At 59.7% G+C, this 21534-nt stretch overlaps 1 protein-coding gene across 1 annotated transcript; it reads right to left on the bottom strand.

Moving 5' to 3' along the window:
- Positions 1-1117: 1117 nt before the first annotated feature.
- Positions 1118-15840, bottom strand: IL11RA (interleukin 11 receptor subunit alpha). Its single transcript, XM_086629226.1, has 14 exons — positions 15805-15840; positions 5824-5923; positions 5439-5499; positions 5154-5320; positions 4853-4967; positions 3977-4009; positions 3413-3576; positions 3109-3272; positions 2852-2993; positions 2282-2377; positions 1987-2086; positions 1434-1471; positions 1238-1345; positions 1118-1134 (listed from the first exon to the last, which is right to left on the bottom strand). The coding sequence occupies exons 2-14, from the start codon at positions 5921-5923 to the stop codon at positions 1118-1120; spliced, it is 1305 nt and encodes a 434-aa protein (XP_086485352.1). The 5' UTR covers positions 15805-15840.
- Between the last annotated feature and the right edge of the window lie 5694 nt (positions 15841-21534).

Raw genomic sequence — 21534 nt, 5'->3', positions numbered from 1 at the left:
CTGCACTGCCTCTGTCCCCTCCAACCCAGTTCCCATGAGGACCCTTCTGGGAGGTCCCTCCCTCCAGATCCCTCTGCAGTTTGGGTTCAAGGGCAGCCCTGCTGGGAGTGACACATATTCCTGGTGGGGCAGACGCAGGGACCCACCCCGCGCCGGCTCTGCTCCCCATGCTCCCTGCACTGCGGCTGTCTGAATTTCCACCCAGCCCCATCTGGATCTCATTGGGCCGCTGGCGCTGAGCACCGGGGTCGGGAGGTGTCAACACATGGAAGCCATTAGAGGGGCCAGGTCGAAGTGCGGGGACGGGGCCACATGCTGATCGAGGGGGGCTGTGCAGAAGGTCCTGTCCCCGCCGTCGGGCTGGTGAGACATCCTAGGCAGCTGCCTGCATCCTCTTCTGACACTCAGCAAGGGCTGGCCTGGGTGCTACACTGAAATCACAATAGGTCTGGGGACAACAGGCAAGGGTCTCAGCCCCTCCAGGCACCTGGGGAGGGGACTGATCTGTCTGCGGACCAGCCCTGCTACCTGTGCAACTCCTGTAAGGACCGTCCCCAAACTGGCATCTCACCTGGTGCCACTCACTTCTCCCAGCACCATCTGCAAAGCGGTCTTGCCTGGGCAGTGCCAATGCTACCCCCTTTATTGGCATCACTGCTCCGTCCAGCCACAGCACGCGGAAGAAGAGCAGAGGGATGGAGGGGTTCCCTTCTGCCTGCTGGTGGCTGGTGCGGGGTGCTGAGCCCATCAGCTGCTCACTGATGCCCAGCACCCCAGGAGCCTGCACCCACGGTCCCCCTTGACACTTGGCAGTGAAGTGGGGCTGGCTCAGCGTCTTATCCCCATATATTCAGCAGTGCTTGGCGGTGGGGCTGGCCCATCGCCCTGAGTCCAAGGTGCCTCCAGCCAGATTCTGGTGGGCACGGGCAGCTCAAAGGTCCTGGGAGTAGAGCCTCTCTCCTTAGTGTCCATCCTGAACCCCCACGGTGCTGGGGGCTCCCGCAATGTCCACGGCCGTGGGATGACCTGGGAGTCTGAGGTCCTTGGAGGCCAGCAGTGGCATCAAGTCCCATGCGTGGATGAGCGGGTGCAGGGAGAGAGGATCAGCCAGGGCTCACTACAGGATCTGGGCCTCTGCCGAGAGAGAGGGCAGGGGGTCAGAGAGGCATTGACCTGCTTCCCGCCCCGCCCCCCCTTCCCCCCACCAATACTCCTTCCCCCACATTCCCCCTATTACCCGCCCTGCAGCCCGACTCACTCGGCAGTGCCTTCAAGTGGGTGGCAGCAACCAAGAAGTTGTGGGGTTTGGTCTTGTCCGTGCCGTGTTTTCTCACCCGGAGCCTGGGGACAGAGCAGCGGTGGCTGAGGAGGGTTGCCCACATCCCTGGTGATCCCCCTCTGCATCCCCACCCAGCTGTGCCCAGCTGTGCCTGTCCGCTCCAGCAGGTCAGCTCCAGGGCTACAGCAGGAGCTGGTCACGAGATGGAGCAGGACTGGGACGGGGATAGGGACCAACAGCAGAACCACAGCATGGCAGGGAGAGCCCAGCCATGGCACAATGAGAAGGGACCCAAGGACAGGACCAGTGGGCAGTGTCCGGGGTAAAAGGCATATGGAGGGGTCTCTGTGCTGACTCTCTCTCTGGAGCATGAGAATACCCAGTAAGGCAAGAGCCTTTGTGGGAATGTTAGCAGCAGCTGCATCTTTGGGGGATTCACAGAAAGGTTTCATGGATGTGGGCTCATCAGAAGGACCTCAGGCAGACTGGGCAGTACCGCAGCCAGTGGGGTGTACTGGGAAGAGGCATTGATGGAGCACGGGGGCAAGGGGAGCATAAACCACCTATGGAGCTGGTCAAGTCTGTTTGGGCAGGGACCCCAGAGCAGGGCTGGGGGAACATAGGGCACCCCATGCTGAGGGTTCAGGTGCCAAAGTGGGACTGGGACAGCAAACACACAGACCCCTCCCTCTCAAAACCCAACCTACCAGATGAGGACAATGATGACGAGAACAGCAGCCAGGACAAAGAAGGCAAAGATCCCCAGGGATACTAGGACAGCCACCTTCTCCAGGGGGTCACTGTGGTCTGGGACAGAGAGACTGTCATGGCCGAGGGATACCAAAGCTCCCGGGGGACCCTACTGCAAGCTCCTGGGCACCCCAGACACACACAGCATGGGGCAAGAGACTCTTCCCATTACTCTCAGCCACACGTTTGCCCAGGCAGGCAGCTGCCTGTGGGCAGTCCCCACTCCTGCCCATCGCCCCCGGCTTTACTCACTGATGGGCTCAGGGTTGGGAGCCTGGGAGGGCTCCTCAGCCAGGCTCTCCAGGCTGGCGTCTGTAGTGGTTTCTCCACTTGCTGCGGTGACTGGGTCTGGAAGGATAGAGGGGATGGGAAACACTCACCCAAACGCATGGGCAGCACCCCAGGGACCCACAGAGAGAAGCAAGGAAGAGTGCTCCTGTGCCCCAGTGGTCCTGTGAGACTGAGGGTGCTCCCGGGGTGCTACTGGTGCTATGGGAGCCCCACTCTGCCCTGAGAATGTGGGGGTAATTCCCAAATGGCAGCAGCACAGCTGCAGCCTGCCATGGGGCTGGGAGATGCTTTGGCCCCTTGCAGCTCTGCCTCTCACTGCAGAGTCAGTTTTTGGATGGTGCATGGGACTGGCTTTTTGGGTCAACTTTAAAGGACCTCAGGAGCTGGGGCTTGCTCTGGGTGATATTTGGGAGAATGGGTGCCATGGGAAAGGGGCATGGAGAGGGGCAGCTCAGGGGTCTGGAAAGTCTTTGAGAAGGGATGGCACAACCTGGGAGGGACGCTGGGGGCTTCAGCCTGTCCCCCTCGCACCTCTGACTGGCGTCGCTCGAGCCTCGGCACTCCACTCGCTCCAGTTCCCCGCATCCAGGAAATCCTTGGCACTGACTTGGACCACGTGCTCCAGCCCAGCAAAGGCGTCTGTGATCACCTCGGAGAGGTTCACTGTCTCCACCTGCACCGGGCAGAGGGCAGCTGTGGGGTAGGAGGGTGCACCCCTTGTTGCCCTCCCTGGCCCCGTGCCCACCCTGCTCCCATGCTGGCTTTGCCTCCCTTCTCCCACCGCTTACCACGGACCAGGAGCGGTGGATGACGGGCCGGTACTGGAGCCGAAACCTGAGCTGGAAGTGTGGCTCCTTGGGCCAGGAGGAAGGGTACTTCCAGCTCACGTGGAGCCGCCGTGGGGCCAAGGGGATAGGCTCCACCACCAAGCCCTCTGGAGGGTCCGGCTTAACTGCGAGGGAGAGGACAGGGAGCCCTCATCACACCGGATGGCCATGCAGAGAGGTGCTGGGCTCCCCATCGGCACCCAGGGCTGGATGCCCAGGGGATGAACAGACACGGGGATGGACAGACAGATGGATGGGGACTCACTGATGGCCTGCATGGTGACGTCAAGGAGGCGGAAGCTGGATCCCAGCGGGTTCACTTCGGTGATGTTCAGGCGGTAGGAGCTCCAGAACTCCGACCCATGGACGGTGCAGGTGCCAGGCCGGGACAGATCCTGCAGGCACGGCCCCATGTGTCCGTTCTTGTTCCTGCAGACAGAAGAGTGAGGCAGTGACATGTCCCCCCCACCCATCACACATAGTTTCCCAGTGCCACAGAGGTGTCATGCAGGGACACCTCCACCACACCAAGAGGTCAGTGGAGGTGGCAGCCCCCATTACGGACCAGGCAGCTGCCTTCATCCCTCCAGATTCTGGCATATCCCTCTGAAAGTGGCCAAAGGGACCCCCATCTCAGCCCCACAGTCCCTCCTGGGAAGGTCACTCCTTGGGGGAAACCCTTCTCCCAAGGCCCCAGGCTTGAGGAGCTGATTCTTCCATGGGGTGACACCCAGCCCTTGCCTCGGAGATCCCGCTGAGGACAGCAGCAGAGTCTTTGGGATGGAGGCCAGTCCCCAGGGAGTGGGACCAGGGTGGGAGTCAGTCGTACCTGCGCTTCTCTTCGCCCGTCAGCGATTTCTTCCTGCCATGGAGACAGATGGAAAAGCAGACAGTGAGGATGAGGGGACAGCATGATGCCAATCCCACCATGACCCAGAGGAGGGACAGGGGTGTCTGCACCCCAGGCAGCCTTCCACTCCCACACTGACACACACAGGCACAGGGGATGGAGCTAACACCACACCCAGCCCCACCAGCGAGCAGCCTGGTAGCAGAAGCTGGGGGTCCCAGGGGAACGAGACAGCGGGGTGCTCGGGAGAGTCCCCCTGAGAAGATCTCCCTTGCCCTCCCAGGGTTCATCATGTAGCTGCAGCAAAGGCACAGGGACGCTGACCAAAGCTCTTTGGCAGCTGGCTTAGCCCTCGCCCTACAGCCCCCAAAGCCTCCTGCTTCCCCCCGCCTGCCGAGCCCCCAGCCCCCTGCTCCTGCAGCTTTCGGCACGGCTGCGCTTTATGAGCTCCGGCTGACTTCAAAGCAGCCCACGAATTTGGCCTGCCAGCATAATTAGAAGCAGCGATGCGGCCGGGGCTCCTTTCATCCTGAAGCATGCCGAAGCGCTTGGCAGCTTGCAGATGACCTGCTTCTCTTTCACAGCCCCTCCAGTGCTGGCAGAGCTGTCGGTAGGGAGGGAGCCTGCCTATGCCGGCCCCTCAATGCTGCTTGGGGGCCGTCTTGGAGCAAGCAAATGCTTGGTGTAAGGCTCACCCCAAAACATGACCTGCTCTGGGTGCAGCCTGGTTTTCGGGGCAGGAGGTGAACCCAGGGTGTGGGTTGAACAGCCAGCAGAATTTGGTGGTTATCCTTGGCCAGGAGCCAGGGCTCACTCCATGAATCCCCCAGCCCATGTCCTGTAGGGGTACATCACCTGTAGGTGGTGACGTATCTGGTGGGGAGGAAGGTCTCCACGCTGGAGGTCCAGGAGCAGGAGAAGTTCTCATAGTCGGATGCTCTGCAGGACACAAAGGGGACCCCTGGCAGGTCTGGGGTCCGAGGGGAAGTGACAGTCAGCCAGAGGGTCCTCCCTCCTGCAGCCCAGGCACACAGGGACCCCTGTGTCATCACAAAGTCCCCTCCTGGCAAGCCCCTGCCAAAGGTGCGGGCACCACTGGCCCATCCCGGTGGGGCCGCACACTCCTCATACCCCAGCCCACAGACACGCCACTCACACCCCAGCCGCAGGGACACAGCGTGCAGGAGGCTGCCGTCCTCGTTGTGGCAGCTGTAGGTTCCCGAGGCGGCCAAGCCGGCGTGCGGCAGCACCAGGGCTCCCTGACGGATGGCCGAATCCTCCGGCAGCGCCGCAGCACCCGCCCGTCTCCATTGCACCGGTGAGCTGAGAAGGACAGACCAGGCAGGTTGCATTAGAGGAGGACGACTGTGGGGTCACCCCAGGCCCACTCCGTAAACCATCCCATTGGATAAATCTCCCAGCGTGCACGGAAAAGACCTACCCAGCGTGGACACCGGTGCACGACAGGGTCACGTCTGTCCCGACCTGTCCGTACTGCACACCTGGAGGGACACACACATCCCCGGACGGGTGTTAGCACCCCGTGCCAGGGCTGGGGGGCGGCGTGGGCAGCCTGCAGCTGTACCCACCCGGGAGCTGGGTGCTGGCTGTGGGGTCTTGCTTCGTGCAGGTACCACCACAGGGGACTGGGAAGGACTGGGTCCGGCTGGGGCTGGCCAGAGGACACCCAGCACCGTGGGGCTGCGTTTCGTGTATGCCCTGATTCTGGTAGTTTTGTGCCCAACTCGGGGGGGGAATGGGGTGCCCCCAGTGTCCCCATGGCTGCGATGTGGGGGGTTGTGCGAGGGACTCAGTGAGGGACTCACCTTCCTCTCCCCAGCCCTCGGGGACGGCAAGGGAGGCTGACGCCAGGGCTGCTGCCAGCAACACCATCACCCTGCCCAGGCCTGGGATGGAACTGCGCATCTGGAGGAGGCAGAGCAGGGAGAGAAGGGAGTTATCCCCTGCAATGAGGCGGCCAGTGGGGACCGCACCCCAGAGCATCCCTGCAGGATCACGCACCCCACAGCTCCCTCTTGTCTTGCCCTGTCCTGCTGGGGACAGCACAGGGACTATTGGGACCCCAGCCGGGACAGCTGGCAGGGTCTGTGCCCCTGCCACGGGCTGCCAAGGAGTCCCTGTGCCTGGAAGGGGGATGCAAAGGGCAAACACTGACCAGGAGCTCAAGCCTGTGTAGGTTGGTGGGATTAAGGGTTCTCTGCCATTGCAGTCCTGTGCCGGCAGCCCTGGCTGGCTCCCAGCCCCGGGGTGGTCCAGAGACCTGTGCCAGTGCAGCTGGAGCAGGAAGGGATTGAGGAGAAATTCTGGTCTGTATTTACATGGCAGGAGACAGCGATTAGATCTGAACAGGCTCATGGAGCCAGGGAGAGCAGGTCTGTGACAGCCCAGACTGCACCGAGAGCGGGGCTGGCTGGGGGTCCCACATCACTATCCATCCCTGCATCTGCTGCAGGGATGGTCTGTGCAGGTCTGTGCCCTTCTGGGTCATCTGGGGTCTCTGGACCCAGGTAGAACAGCCTTGGAATCTCTTCCACTCAGAGACCACCATTGGGTCTGGGGCAAGAAATCAGGGGGATGCTGAGACAGTGATGTGCACCCAGATCTCCATGTGTCAACTCCAGCCTCAGACTCGAGTCTTCCCACTACAGCGTGGCCAGCATCACCCTGTCTGTGCCAGTCAGCATCACTCCGAGGTGTGCATCCCAGGCAGCACCGCCCTGTCTCTGCCAGCCAGTATCACCCCAAGGTGTCCATCCCAGCCAGCACTGCCCTGTCTGTGCTGGCCAGCATTGCCCCCTCCATCCCAGCCAGCATCGCCCTGAGGTGTCCATCACAGCCTACATTGTTCTGCGCATATCAGCCAGCATCACCCTGTCCATCCAACCAGCATTGCCCTGTCTGTGCCAGCCAGTGTCACAGCCAGCATCACCCTAAGGCATCCATCCTAGCCAGCATCACCCTGTCCATCCCAGCCAGCATCACTCTGTCTGTGCCAGCCAGCATTCCCCAAGATCGTTTGTCCTGGCCAGCATCACAGCATCATCATGCTGTCCCTATCAGCAGCCCCGCCAGCACCCCAGCAGCCACAGACCGCTGAATCCCTTCTCCTGGAAGACCTCCCCGCCTACCTCTCAGAAATGGGCAGCCCTGTTTATTTACAGCCATATTGTCAGGCTCTGCTCCCAGCTGCAGGTGGGCAGGGTCTGAGGGCAGGGGGGCAGCGAGCTCCCTGCCAGCCCCGAGTGCAGGCTGCAGCTCACAGGCGTTGGTCCGCGTCCCCCTCTGTCATCCAGGTCTGCATGGAGGGGATGCTCCAGCCCTGCAAAGGCACTCCAGAGCAGCTGCTGGTTCATTTGCTGCAGACCAAACAGTGCGGGGATGGGAACGGGAGTCGCAAGGTGATGTGCTGCAACCCAGCGAGTGCAGGGGGGAAGGTGCAAGGCACCCTGCATCGGCCCCATCCTGAACACGCCAGGCAGCCTGAAATGCAAGCCCCGGACAAAAATAATTTCATGAGACTGTCATAAGCTTTTCCTACCAAACCACCCGCAGAAAAGTTCCCAAGAAACATCAGTTAAAAGGTCTCTGCCAAAACTATGCTGGTAACTGACTGGGAACATTCGGCCTGAAAGTAAAATATTTTGGTGACGGGAAAAAAAAAAAAAGACTTAAAATACACTTAAAAGCAGCAACTGAAAATAACTCCAAACACCACGTGAGTCAGAGTCAAGGGGATGGTGCTGGGGGGGTCAGGGAGAAAGGAGAGTGTGTTAGTGTGGAGAGACAAAAATAGTTTTAAAAGAAAATCATTTCTTCTCCTGACCACCCTGGGTTTTCGTGCAAACTGAGGGTGAAGGCAGAGCTGCTGCTCCCACCACCCACCATGGCCCTCCGTGGTAGCGGGATACGCTCTGGGTGCTGGCTCACTGGTGACACGAGCTTGCTAGGTCTCAGTGCTGCTGTTTGGTTCAAGGCCAGCCTGCAAAACGATCCTGTAGCCAGGATGCTGAAAAGCATATTTCCCTGCACGGACAAGGGAGGAGCTGGGGGCACCGCACGATTTGCAGCCAGCTTCTGCTAATGCCCCTGGTGAATGGCACAAGCCCTGCCTAGCCAGCCTGGCTGTGGGTAGCAATGCCCACAGACCCAGAGGTCCCCCAGACCCCTATGTGGTGGCAGAGGGCATCCTCAGCTGCATCCCAGCCCCTGATCTCCATGGTGAACCCTCAGTGATCCCCCACTGCTCACCCTGAGGGCCACCCCGCATTCTCCCACCTCCAGCACCCTCTGTTCCAAGGCTCCCCAGCACTCCTCATCCTCACTCCAGCACCCCATAAGCTCCCCTGCCTCGGACGGGCTCTGCTGGGCAGCTGCCCACCCCTGCCAGTGGTGCACTGAGCCCCCCTCAGACATGCACATTGGCTTAGCAATGCCTGAGCATTGCCAAAAGCTAGCCACAGCTGAGCATCACCGCAGAGGGAAGAAACAGGGCAAGCCCTTCCTCGTCTGCCCGAAGGCCACAAACAAAAGGGGAAGGAGCCGCAGAGCAGGGGAAGACCCGGAGCCCTTGCCCTCTCTGGGTGTGGCGGCATGGCAGGGCGCCAGGCGCTCCGGGCCAGGCACAACTGCAAAACAGCCTGCCCAGAACGTATCCTCTGACTTTCTGCAACCAAACCCCCTCACCGAGAGGAAAACAGACGTGCAAATGAACGCACATGCATGTGCATTGCCAGACCACCTTCCTCAGCAACTCTGCACCTCCACGGACGGGCACACAGACGGAAAAAGCATCCCTCTATGCTTGCACTGGCGGTGACATATCCTGGGGACAGGGAGTCCCCAGCACAGTGGCCTTGGAGCTGAGCCGGGACAGAGGGAACAATTGGAGCTTTTCTTCTTCCCAGCACGCTAATCCCAGGCTGGGAGACGTCTGCCGCCTGCTCTTGGGGCTGGGTGACCTCCCATGGCCACGGCCAGGGCAGCCGGACTCAGCCTAGCCTGGGGCTGTGGCTTGGCCCCGGCAGGGAGGGCAGCAGTGCTGCACTCTGCTCCCTCGGCATGGGACATTCTCGTCACCAGCACAGCCACTGTGACCAGGCTGTGTGTGGCACCTGTGAGTGTGAGCCAGAAACACAAGGTGCCACCCTCCATCCCACACTGATCCCTCTGTCCTGCCCAACATCACTTTAGCCCATCCAAAGGTTCTTGAGGAGATGAAGGGAGAAATCCTGCAGTGAGCCCTTTCCTGCATCCAAACCGAAACACCACAAGCTGAACCCCCCGCCCTGCAAATCACAGCCATGTGCACTGGCACTGATGCTCCTGTGGGGTGTGACAGTCCCCCTGGCACAGTCGCTCTGTGCCATGCCCCACTGTGGCCTGGCAAAGCCCGGTGCGGATTCCTGGGGGAGGCCAACTTTCCATTATGCTAGGCACTTTGAAAGACAGTGGGTTTCGGTTTGTTGTTTTTTGTTTTTTTCTGGTGGTTTACTTCATTTGAAGTTGGTCTTCAAAGAGAATGAGATGCATGCAGAGCTGGGGTGGCAGCGGGGGACACAAGCAGACGATGCCATGCCACAGGGCTGAAGATGGCAGTGGGGAGATACGGGACGCTCCCCACCAAGCACAGAAAGTTGAGGTGCCTCCTAACCTCACCTCGGGGTGGTCCGAGGCAGCATCGTTGCAATGGAGATGTGGCAAATACAAGAGCGGTTGGCAGTTCTGCCCACCGCGTCCTGGTCCCTGCCAGAGTCACCCGCTTGCAAAAAGCCACTCTGCAACAGGCGATGTCTGACACTGCTCGGCTCCAACACCCTGGAGATACACTCCTGCCCCTGAGCCCCAGGAGCATCCCCGGCCCCGCACCCCAAACCCTCCTCTCTGCCAGTGCTTCCTGTGGGAAACCCATCCCGTGGCCAAAGGCAGCAGTGTTTTGAAGCAGCAGGAATTTCCCTCTTTTTGCTTGCCTGCGGGGTTGGGAGCACACTGCCTCGCTGATCCCCCCCTCCTCCTGGCAGCCCTACCTAAGTGCTGTGCCTCACTCTTAGAAGCCCCAGCATAGCCTGGGCCCATCCCCACGGCTGCTGATCTGCCCCCGAAACCCAGCAGCATCCCACCTCTGCAGCATCGGTGACTTCCATCATCATTGCATCAAGACACACCTTCGGGGCAGGGCGAGCATCAAACCCTCTGCTGATATGGCCCCCTGCAACCAGCCACCCCTGTCCCCTAAATGCCACTGGCACTCTCCCAGCTGCAGCATGCCCAGAGAAGGCCCAGCAATGGGTGCTGGCAGGGAGAGAAGCACATCCTCCACCACCTCCAGAGTGACCAGGGCCATGCACAGTCCCCAGGACCACCAGGAGCACCCAGGGGCAACTCCTCGCCCACTCTGGGCACTGCCAGGGTGATGCTCCCTGAGGCTAAGGGGAGAGACCCTGGCTCGCTATCTCCAGCCCCTCTGGTGCCTGGGGGACCTCAAAAAGGGCTGCTTTCCTCTGCACCCCTTCGGTGGGGTGCTGAGCACCCACAGGCCCCCAAGGGTGCTGGAGGGACAACACACCAGGCTGAGCTGAGTCGAGTCAGCACCTACACATGCACAACTGCACCTGGAGCAACCCCAGCACCAGCTGCTGGAATTACCCCCGTTAAACCAGTAAAACCAGCTGCAGCCTTTCCCTGCCAGGCCGGCGCAGTCCGATAAGCTCTACGCAGCCTGAACATGGGGCTAAACCCTGTATGATACCTGACACGGCCCAGGAGAAGGATTAAATCCTGTTTAGCTCAGGAGTGGGATTAAACCCAGTTTAGCCCAAGAGCGGGATTAAATGCAGCAGAGTCCAAACTTGGGGTTAAATCCAGTGCAGTTCAAGTGCCTGGTCAAATCCAGCTCAGCCCAGGACTGGGGTTAAATCCAGCTCAGCCAAAATGTAGGGTTAAACCCAGCACAGCCCAAAAATGAGGTCATGCAGTCCAAGAGTGGGGTTAAACTCGGCGCAGCTCTCGTGTGGGGTTAACCCCAGCTCAGCCCAAAGATGGGGTTACGCAGTCCAAATGGGGGCCAGAGCCAATGCAGCCCAGCAGTGGGGTTAACCCCAGTTCAGCCCAGCTCAGGGTTAAACTCCAGCTCATCCCGAACACATGGTTAACCCCAGCACAGTTCAAATGCGGGGCTAAACCCCATGCAGCCCAGAAGCGGAGTTAACCCCACCTCAGCCCAAACAGAGGGTTAACCCCACTGCTGCCCAGGGAACCAGTTCATCTCCACAGCCAGGTACAACGTGCATCTCCATCCAAACCCGATCAACCCCCCAGACATGCCCTGGCGATGCCAACCACAGCCCCACTGGTGTCCAAAGCCAAGCCCCAGCCCCCTCCACATCCTGAGGGTCACCTCTCTCCTCCGCGAGGCTGGTGGCCGCTAGCAGGACCTGGTGCTGGAGGGCTGGGGGGATATCCCGCACCTCGGCATGGTGGTAACTTCGTGGAGGTCAGGCTCTTCTCCTGTCCCAGCAGGAAAACTCCCACTCCAACGCCCTGATTTCCGCCCTCCCCTGCTCCATCCCATGGGAAGGAGAAGTCTCTGACTCCCGGTTGTAACCGGAGGCATCGGCAAGGGCCGAAACAGGGAGGGCTCTGTTAGCAGCCAGCAGCCCTGACGCCATGCCAGCTGGCAACATTGTATTCGGAGGGGGGAGAGAGGGGGTCCTCCCTTCTCCATCCCCATCCCCAAGCTTTCCCCTCGAAGTCACGCGCCAGAGAACTTCCTAAAAATAATCTCCGGGCTGTAAAGAAACCCACCGGTGCTATAGCCAGAAGATTATTTTTAGGATGGAGGGACGGAGTTGTGGGGGTGCTGTGTCCCCAGGGTCCTCAGCACAGGGTCATGGGACGGGGACGGGCATGGTGCTGGATCCTGGGACAAGGGTGGGACCCGCCGGCAGGGAGCTGGGCCACCCTGTGATTAGAGCAGGGTGGGAAAGGCTTTTCCTGTCCCAGGAACATTTTAGGATTTAGGATATTTTTCTGATCCAGGGCTCAGCCCAGCCTGGCAGAGATTTTGGTGAACCCATAGCTCCTGGCATAATGAGGCAGCTGGGTACCATCCTGCACCCCAGCATTTCAGCCCCCCAGTAGTGTTTGCATCCCCCAGAACAAACTCCCCCCATAAGCTGGACTTGGAGCTGTTACAAGAGCATATGCATCCATAGACATAGGGCATGGACATATATATGTATATGTGAGTGCCCCATGCAAGCCCAGCTCCTTCTGATGCTCTGGATGAACTCCAGCCTGGATCTGGGAACACTGAGCAGGAGAGGGGCCCCACAGCATTCCCCTGCCCATTCCTCCCTCCATCCCTCCCCATGCTCCAAAGCTGGCTGGTGCCTGGGAGCCATCAGGCTCAGCTCCATCCCCGAGGCACGAAGGCGCCTGGGTCAGCCAAAACGCTGCAGGGCGGCAGGGCCAAAATAAACAGCTCACCGTACTGCACCACAAACGCTCCCCCAGCTAGCAATTTGCTGTCACTCCTTTCGCAAAACAAAATCCCTTTTGGGCCAGAGAGGGATTTCAGATGCCATTAAGGGCCACCTGGGCGGATAAATAAAGCCACCACCACAGGGTGGCCCGTTAACCCTTTGCACCCCACCAGCAGTATCCCTGCCTGGGGTGGACGATGGCAGTTGCAGACCCCCAGCAATGCGCGACATGGAGATGCCGGTGCCAGGCTCTGGTATTCAGTGAGACAACCACAGTATGTCCTCTCCAAGCTTGGAGACAACCCTGCTGCTGTGCTTTGCTAAGGGGAGGCAGCGCAGGGGATGCAGCAGGATGTGAGGCACACAGCAGGGATGGAGGTGGAGGGAGCGCCTCACATCTGTGCCCCCCAGCTCACGCAGGTCAATCGGATGGCAGCCCCCAAGCTGGATGGAGAGACAGAGAAGCGGCAAGAAGTGCGGAATAGCTGGGGCAGGAGCCTACTGCTGAGGCTGGGGGCTGCCGTGCAGGGCCAGGGGATGGGGGCTGTGTCCTGCCTGAGTTGAGAAGGTTGGAAAAACACCCACTGGCTCATTTTCTGTTGGGGGAAAAAAAAACCAAACCACTGAAAGAACAGTGCGATTGTGGGCGAGCTGGGGGGAGAAGAAGGGTAAGGCAGTGAGCGTGCTGACACATCGCCTTCCATGATGCTGAGAGACCCCGCTCGGGGCCAGCGCTGTTTATGGGCTCCTATTGTCTCCTTTTCTTCCTTTTGGGTTTCCCCCCGCCCCCCCCTCCAATGTTATAGTTCAGAGTAAACAAAAGCAAGCAGCCTCTCACTCCAAACATTTCAGCCATCCCAAACTTTCTCAGGAGGGGGGCTGCCCGTGGAATTTTCCTTGTCCAAAAGGATTTCGAAATGTTCCCGTTGCAGCCTGCTCTGACTGGAGGCCAAGGCAGCTCCAAAATCCTTCGTGAAACACTATTCCAAGCTGCCCTCTGCACAGCCCTGTATCCGGCCAGAGGCTCCAAGGTCCAGTAGCCGCCGTGTCCCAGAATCCCCCCATGCACAGGGAAACCCTCCAGTCCAGCACACTTGCTGGAGGAGGATGGAGGCACATCCCAGCCTGTACAACCCCCCCTAGCCCAGTCCAGAGCCAGAGGGTCCTGGTGAGGCCAGATTCTGCTTTTTATATTTTATTCTGCTGCTACAGTTATTATTGCCCCGAAATGGCAATGCTGGTGCACAGGGCTTGGGTGCACTGGGGTGGGTGCATCCCAAAACACCTGGCATTTCCCTTTGCAGGCATCTCTGCTCCACCAGCTGGGGCGGGTGGAGGGCGAAGAGGCTGCTGGAGCTCCTCGGAGGAGCCGTCAGTGGCATCCCGGCACCAGGAGGGCAGTTTGCAGCAGTGCTGCCTGATCAGTGCTGCCCGCTCGCTGCTTGGGCCGATGGAGCAGGAGGGGATGGTGTGCTGCAGCAGGGGGTGGGGGGGGTACAGTGCTGTCCCCTGCACATCCCTGGGAAACAGCATGTGGAGGAGGAAACATCCTCTGGGATGAGCTGTGGCGATGGGTGCCACCCAAGGGTGCTGCTCCCTGGCCCACTTAACACAGTCAGGGTGTGTAGCCCAGCCCCAAAAGAGGTGAGACTGCAACGTGGGCAAACAGAGACGCCCCAAGAGCTCCCTTGGCTCCAGACAGGCACAGATGTGGTGGGGGACCCACCGGACCCCAGCATGTGGGTGCTGGTGCTGCTCAGCCTACTGGCAGTGGGGGCTTCAGGGTGGCCCCTGAAATAACCAGAGGGAGAAAAGCCCAGCTGAAAAGCCCCACAAGAAAGCCCGCAGTCATGGGAAGAAGCACCCGAAGCTCAGCCCAGCGTGTATTTGGCTGTCAATGCAAGCCATTGTGGTGGCCTGGCACGCTGATGTCCCCTGCTTGCTTTCCCGAACGGTCCCCAGATGGCTGTCACTGGGTAGGTGGTCCCACAGCCTGACACACACCTGGATACGCTGGGGAGCCCCTCTGTCCTACCCCACCAGGCATAAGCAGATTTTGGGGGCTGCAACCCCTTGATGCACCCATGCTCTCAGTCCAGGAGAGCAAAATCTCTCTGGTACCCACTGCACCCCAAGCCCACAGCATCCCACCCCAGTGGGTGCACAGCCCCGTGCCACCAAAACAGCATCGGTGGGGTGGGGGAGATACCTCAGCTCCACGCCGGACGGAGGTCTTGCCGTGGGATGGGGCTCTGCCGGGCGCCCCTGCTGCCTCTGCACCATCTCCCCGCGCCGCCTCGCCGGGCTCTCCTCCTGTGCGGAGGCTGCTCTGTGGCTTGGCGCAGGAGCGGTCCTACCCCCCCCGCCCGCAGCCCCCTCCCCTATAAAGGGGCCAGGCAGTGGCTGTGTGGGGAGCAGAGCCCCCGACACAGCAGATGGGGTCTGTAAGGCAAAGCTCCCCCAGGTGTGTTTGCCTTGGCCAGGGCTCAAGCCCGTCTAATCAGAGCTATAGAAAACATATATTAAAAAAAAAAAAAATGAGGGGGGAAAAATAATCCTCTCCCCCGCGCTGGGGCCCAGGGTTTGGTCGGGGTTTCTCGGCAGGCCAAGCACAGGCGATACAGGCTCTGCTGGCAGCAGCCGGGGGAGGGAGGGGTGTTTGTGGATATTAAAATGCAGTCATAAAGGAGAATAAAAGGGCAGCCTTGTTTCAGAACGAGTCTCGGAGGCTTTCCCCTCTCCCGGCATGCTCGGCACCTGGCCGGCAGCACGAGCAGCTCCCCCTTCCCGCAGCCCCCCCAGCCACCCCTGGCTGGCCCAAGGACCAGGGTGCTGCCGGCGAGACCCCAACCCTCATGGGGTGAAGCCCAGCCCTTTCAAGTGGGGGCAAATTTGGGAATTTGGGAGGCCCCCCTTCTGCAGCCACCCACACTGGGTTAAAATTGCAGCTGGCGCTTCTGGAAAACCCACTCCTGCACATCCCTTCCTCCACTCCCCCCCCCCCCCCCCCACCCCGCTCCCGCAGCTCCCTGCCTTCCCCTGCCCGCTGCCCTGCCTTCCTGCAGGCAAGGCTGCCCAGCCCCAGCTGCTTGGCAGCAGCCACACGGCAGCACTGCCGGTATTTCACTGCCCAGCCTCTCCCTGCCTGCCCACCGGAGGCAGAACAAGTGGGACCGTGTTCTGGCCGAGGTTTAAAATTAGCCCTGGGCACCCAACACCTCCGGTGCGGAGCAAGGGGCCACGGCAGGGTCTCATGTGGCTCCTGAGCACGTTGGGGTCTTCCCCCATCCCTGGCAACCCGCAAACATCTGCAGAAGCCCTGTCCTTGGGACATCTCCCCAAATCCAGTCCTAAAGTGGGATGCTGCATCCCCGCAGAGGCAGCACCTCCTCTGCCTCCGTGCTGCCATGCTCAGATCTGAAAAATCACTCCAGGAGGTTGGGAAGCAGCCGCAGGCATCAGCATGGCAAAGGTGGCCCTGTCCTGGACCCATCTCCTCAGCTGGAGATGCCTGGTGCACATCTGGCTTCACCGCTGCCCTCTGCCCCCTCTCCAGGGCAGCAAGGAGAGGACAGTGGGCTGCGAGCCCAGAAGTGTCCCCATCCATCCCTGCCCCCATCCCTTCCCCTTTTCCCTGGCAGCATCCCAAAAGCGAGCTGAGCACCCATCCCCATGGCTCATGGGTAGCCCGGGCACACCCTGTCCCCAGCCATGGCCTAAATGACTAACGCCCCAGCAAGCGAGCCGGGTGCCGTCGGGGCGAGCAGAGCCCGTCCCTTGGCCGTGCTCCCTCCCCGCGGCGGTGAAATCACGTCTGGAGAAAGCATGAGGAGGGAGCCACCGGGCCCCCTCCCGCTGCTTCCCAGAGAGGATGCTTACTCCCTGCCCGCTGGCCAGCCATCCCCACTCTGCAAACCCCGCAACCCAACAGAGGGATGCTCCGGGCATGCAGCTGGCGACAGAGCTGCACATCCCATCTCCTCCTCCTCCTCCTCGCTCCAGACCCCATAGCAGCATCCCAGCTGCGGAAACAGCTGTGGGATGTGGAAACGCAGCGGCAAGCCCTGGGTGCTCATAAAAGCGCTCCCGGGGAGCAGGCAGGAACCTCTAAACTCCCTCTAACCCCTCTCATAGCAGTGAAACCCTGCCAGAGCCTGGGGGGGGGGTGGGAATTGGGGGTGGCCGGGTGGACCGCCAACATCCCCCAATGGCAGAGCAAACTAGCTCATGGAAGGAGCCAGTGGCTCTGGCAGGCTGGGAACACCCCTGGGCAGCACCAGAGGGGACGGTGAGGGACAGGCCACCACCACTCGCCTGCGACCTGGCACGCGGCACGGGCCGGCTGCGATGGGGGTGACTAATGCTCCTCCGCCGGCACGGGAGCGTGGCTCCGGGTTAGGGTTTAATTATCTGCCTTCCTCCGCAGCCCGCGCTCTCCTCTTGTTGAACCGCTGCGGGGACCCCGGGGAAGGCGTCCATCCCGCCCCCCCCGGCTGGGGATGCTGGCACGGAGCAAGCGGGGCCGCAGCGGGGAGCTAGCCGGGAGCACGCCAAGGCTGCAGCTGGGGGCTATAAAAAGCACGGCTGCGGTATAGAGCGAGGCACTGAGAGGGGAATGAAATAAAAATCAGGTGGTGGATGAGCCGGCCGCTCACTCCAGCCCCAGTGCTGCTCCCCATCATCCCTTCCCTGCTCCCTGCCCAGCCGACAGCCCGGTGAGGCTGGGGCAGAGCAGAGAGCGGAGATTTGGCAAAGGATGGAGGAGGCAGGGCTGGGTCAGCAGACGACGGAACAGGTCAAGGCCAGGGGAACGATGGCTGGCTCTGGCATGCGGGCTCCTGCCCGGGACGGAGGCATTGCAGCCACCCCTCACCCAGCCCAGAGACGCCGGATCCAGGCACCCAGCCTCCTGGCAGCTTGCACCGGAGGATTAACCGTGCCCTGATTTACAGCCAGAGGTGCCTTTGCCGGGAGGGGGCTGGCGCACCGACAGAAGGAGCGGGCACTCGCCATCGCCTGCCACTCCCAGCACCCAGGTCCCAGTGGGGACCTCACCCAGGGGGACAGGAACAGTGACCGCACCAACTGAGGACAGACAGGGCTCCCCTTGGGCTGGCAGGAGCTCTCTGCTCAGGGACACGCTGTGTTTGCACAAGCCTGAGCGGGGGAAGGTCAGTTTAATTTTAAACCGGAGTAAAGAAGGAGAGAAGGCAATGTCAGAGCTTGTCCTTCCCAGCGGGGATGCCCAGCAGCGGGGCACAGCACCCGTGGCATGGCCGTGCCCAGCCCCAGTACCAGCAGGGCTCAGCCCCGGGGCTCACATCATCCTAGGAGAACCCGGACAGACCCAAATCCCAAACTCCACGCCTGGGGGCCTCCTTTTTCCAAAAGGAGCTTCTGGCTGAGTCAGTGCTGGCAGCGGGGAGAGCGGCTCCCGCTCGCCTTTGCAAAATCCCTCTGGCCTCCACAGGGAAGCCCCAGCCCCAGGACCCCCACTGCACTGGGAACAACACCGGGGCTTGCCTGTCCCCAGGCCACGGCACACAACACAGTCTTGGGAAACAACCAGGAGGAATGAAAAGAAAGATAACAAAATTGTTTGTGGGTCAAGAGGAAAATGGAAAAAAAAAAAAAAGTTTGTGTTTTTGGTGCCAAAAGGAAAATGAAAACCAAAACATTTTGTTCTAAATGATAGGCCTTGTTTAGTTTTCAGTGGTTTTACTTTTTTAAAACACTTTGAGTTAAATCGAGCTAAATTTGGCTTCCAAACATTACCTTGGGGCGGGGAATAAAATAAAATTAAAAAAAATAAAATCAAAACATCTCATTAGGAAAATGTCAGAGCGAAACACCACGGCTTTTCCAGCCCTGAGAGAGCCGCAGCCAGGCGCTGAACCCAGCCTCAGCTCACGACTTGTGATGGTCTCCCCAAAACGGTATTTTTTTCCAGCAAATAAAGCAAATCCTATGCTGGAGAGTGGCTGGGAGGGCTCGTGCCCTGGTGCCCAGCTCCCATCAAGGATGACCCCTCCATCTGTGCTGGTCCCTGGGACCTGTCGGGGCATGGAGAGACCCCACTGCAGCCAGCAGCCGTGCGCATGAGTCGAATCTGAGCCGAGCCGCTCTCCAAAATCCTCTTTAAATGTCTTTTCTATTAGGTCAGCATTCCTGCGTCGTCCGGGGAAGGTGGTTACGGCCGGCAGCCCGGCACACAGGCTCCTTGGTGCCGGCTGCTGGCTCTCCGTCAGCAAGCAGCCTGCCCACACTATTAAATTACTGAGAAAAATGGATCGTTTCACCAAAAATTAGGTGCAAGAACCTCTCGCACGGTGGCAAGGCGAGCTGGTAATTGGAAATTCATAAAGCTGGCCACAAATGCTGCCTCCGGCTACACTCCACCCTCCACTGGTTGCGGTGAGAGATGGTGGAGAGGGGTTCGCTGCCATCCCTGGAGCACTGCTCCCAATGGAAACGCAGTGGCCACGTCCTCGGCAGCACTGCTGAGGTCCCCTGTGTGCCCTAGGAGGGTTAAACACTGCTGCAGGATCCCTCTGCCCTTGGCGGATAGGGAAAATAAGGCAAAAAAAGCCCTCAATGCCCTTTTTGGCCACTAGAGGAGGAAAATCCACCCTGATGGGGCCATGTCTCATGGGGACATCAGCTGGGGATGCAGCAGGACACAGTGGCCAGCATCGTTCTTGCTCTCCCAGCTGCACTCTGGGGCTGAAAACTGAGACGACCTTCCCCACGAAAGACCTTCCTTTGCCTCGCTTACGTCCTTAACCCACCCCAGGCACAGCACCAGCACCACCACTGCTCCATCTGAGCCCAGGCATCTCAGCATCCTCCTCCTGCACCGCTCTGAGCCTGAAACTCAGCACTTCACCAGACCAGCGGAGCCCTCCAAGGCATCTCCAGGGCAAATGGCCCGGCTATTGGAGCTGCCAGAAAGCCTGACGTCTATCTGCAGCCTCCGGTTGGGAAGGAGGGATGGGGATGTGCAGTAGACTGAGAGCTGTGTCAACATGATGCTCCCACAGTTTGTCCCCTCTGGATTTCATACCGGCTGCTCCCTGCTTGGTCACAGGCATCTGGGGGGGGACACATCCTGCTCCCTGTGTGCATCAGCTGCCCCTGGCACTGAGGGAAGGGGGAACACAGCAGCCAGAGAGCCCGAGGCACCAAATTGCTTTTTAAGTGCTGGGGGTACCAACCCCAGGTACAGCCCCAGCTGGAGAAAAGAAAAGGAGCTGGGTGAAGGATCAGGGACACTGAAGGAAAAGGGATGCTTCCCTGCAGGCAGCCACGGTCCACCTACAAAGGTGCAAAACTCAAAGACAGGATGGGGTGGATCAGCCTCAGTGGAGCTACAAAACAGCCCCCTGGGAGCCTCACAGGAGCTAAAAAAATTAAAAGCAGCCGAAGCACCAAGGAACCCCCCGGGGTTGCACGTTGGCCCTTGCAAGACAAGGATGGAGCAATAGCTGGGCCCATCAGCCCCTCCTAACTCCTGAGGCCTCAGGCAAAACTCATGGAAAGCAAAGGAAAGGCTCCTGCAGACCTCCCCAGGGGCTGGGGGCTGGCCCTGGCCCTGTAAGAAAGTCTGGGGAGATGCCAGTTGGCCCCGGCACCCTGCGTGACAGCGACTTTCGCAAAGCCAAGCCAGGCCACCGTGGCTCAGCCATCCCCGGAGACCTTTGTGGGGCTGTTGCAGCACAGCTGTCGGGACCTCTGTCGCAACATTGGCACGGCGCTGGGCTGGCTCATGATGGAGACCCTGAATGATGGCACTTCTTGTTTTTTCCTAGCTACTTTTGCAGGAAGGCAGGCCTGAATCGTGCCTTTCACAGTGTTATTGAATTCAAGAGGCACTGATGCCCGTGCCGACCTTCATCAAAGAGGGGCTGGTGAGGTCCCTGGCTCCAACTGCAGCTATCAGTCTTGCCAGGATGAAGCACATGGGGTTTTCAGTCCCAAAGGAAGAGGCCTGTGAAAGCACAGGAAGGCAAAGGAAACAGCTGGATGGGCATTGCTGCACCAGCCTGTGGGGACGTGCTCCAGGATGCCGTGCCAGTTCCACTGCCTCCCACATGTTCTCTGCAGGGACATCCACACCCCGTAGGTCTGCCAGCAGGATGGTAGGTGGCACCCCTGAACCCTGTTCAGGGCTCCCTAGGGTGAGTTGGGACTCAGGGGCAGTCACCTTCTGCTGAAATCAGAAGACTGCTGCAAAGATGATGCTCCCCTAAAGCATGCAGTTTCTCCCATCCCCACGTCTCCTCGGTGCATCTCCAACGTCGGCTTTTTAACAAGGCTTGGCATCCCTTGTTTTCACTTTAGGAGGTGGGGTAAACCAGAAGATGCCCAAATGACCTTCTTTCCACCATCAGGATTTCGTTAGATGAAGAAGCCCTAAATTTTTCCACTTCTCCCTACAATGCAATGTCTGCAGGTCCTAACAATTTTCGTTAGGCTGTTTCTATTTCAGCCATCTCCATATTGAGAGGACGGGACTAGAGCTGAGCAGCCTCTGGGGAGCACCGGTTGGATTTCCAAAACACTTTTGGCATCCTCCTCTCTCCTGGTTGATGTACAGTCTTATCTGCAGTCCCCTGGCCATCGCCACCTGCATGGGCGAGCCCCACATACCATCACACCAGGTCTCATCCAAGGTCCCTCTAGTCTGCTTGTTCTCTCCAAAAGCGCCTTCAGGAAATGTGTACGAGCAGGGCACCGGTGGATGTGACCTTCCCCTGACCAGACCCTTCTGAAATCCCTTGTGAGCTTTTTCAGTAAGGATCAATCCTTGCTGGAGCAAGCCCAAACTCCGCTTGTTAGATGTGACCACAGCACACGGTCTTGGTAGGACAGAGGTGTAGCAGGTCTTAACAGACTTCTTGTCCCTCTTCAGTTGGATCTCCCCCACTCCAAATACCAGAGGAGGAGGAGATGTTTGCCAAGTTTTTTTTTCCATGTCCCAGACTCATACCACTGGAGAGAAGGAAGACTCACAGCTTTCAGCCCAGTCCTCTGCCT

The sequence above is a fragment of the Tauraco erythrolophus genome, chromosome Z (assembly GCF_009769465.1).
Source record: "Tauraco erythrolophus isolate bTauEry1 chromosome Z, bTauEry1.pri, whole genome shotgun sequence".
In the NCBI taxonomy this organism is placed as follows: Eukaryota; Metazoa; Chordata; class Aves; order Musophagiformes; family Musophagidae; genus Tauraco; species Tauraco erythrolophus.
This window is presented reverse-complemented; position numbering and strand designations above follow the sequence as displayed.

Coding starts and splice junctions, on each gene's coding strand:
- IL11RA (XM_086629226.1), bottom strand. CDS start 5,923: ATGCGCAGTTCCATCCCAGGCCTGGGCAGGGTGATGGTGTTGCTGGCA. Junction 4,010..4,852: donor AGATACGTCACCACCTACAG/GTGATGTACCCC, acceptor TCTCCATGGCAG/GAAGAAATCGCTGACGGGCG. Junction 2,378..2,851: donor TCGAGCGACGCCAGTCAGAG/GTGCGAGGGGGA, acceptor CTATCCTTCCAG/ACCCAGTCACCGCAGCAAGT.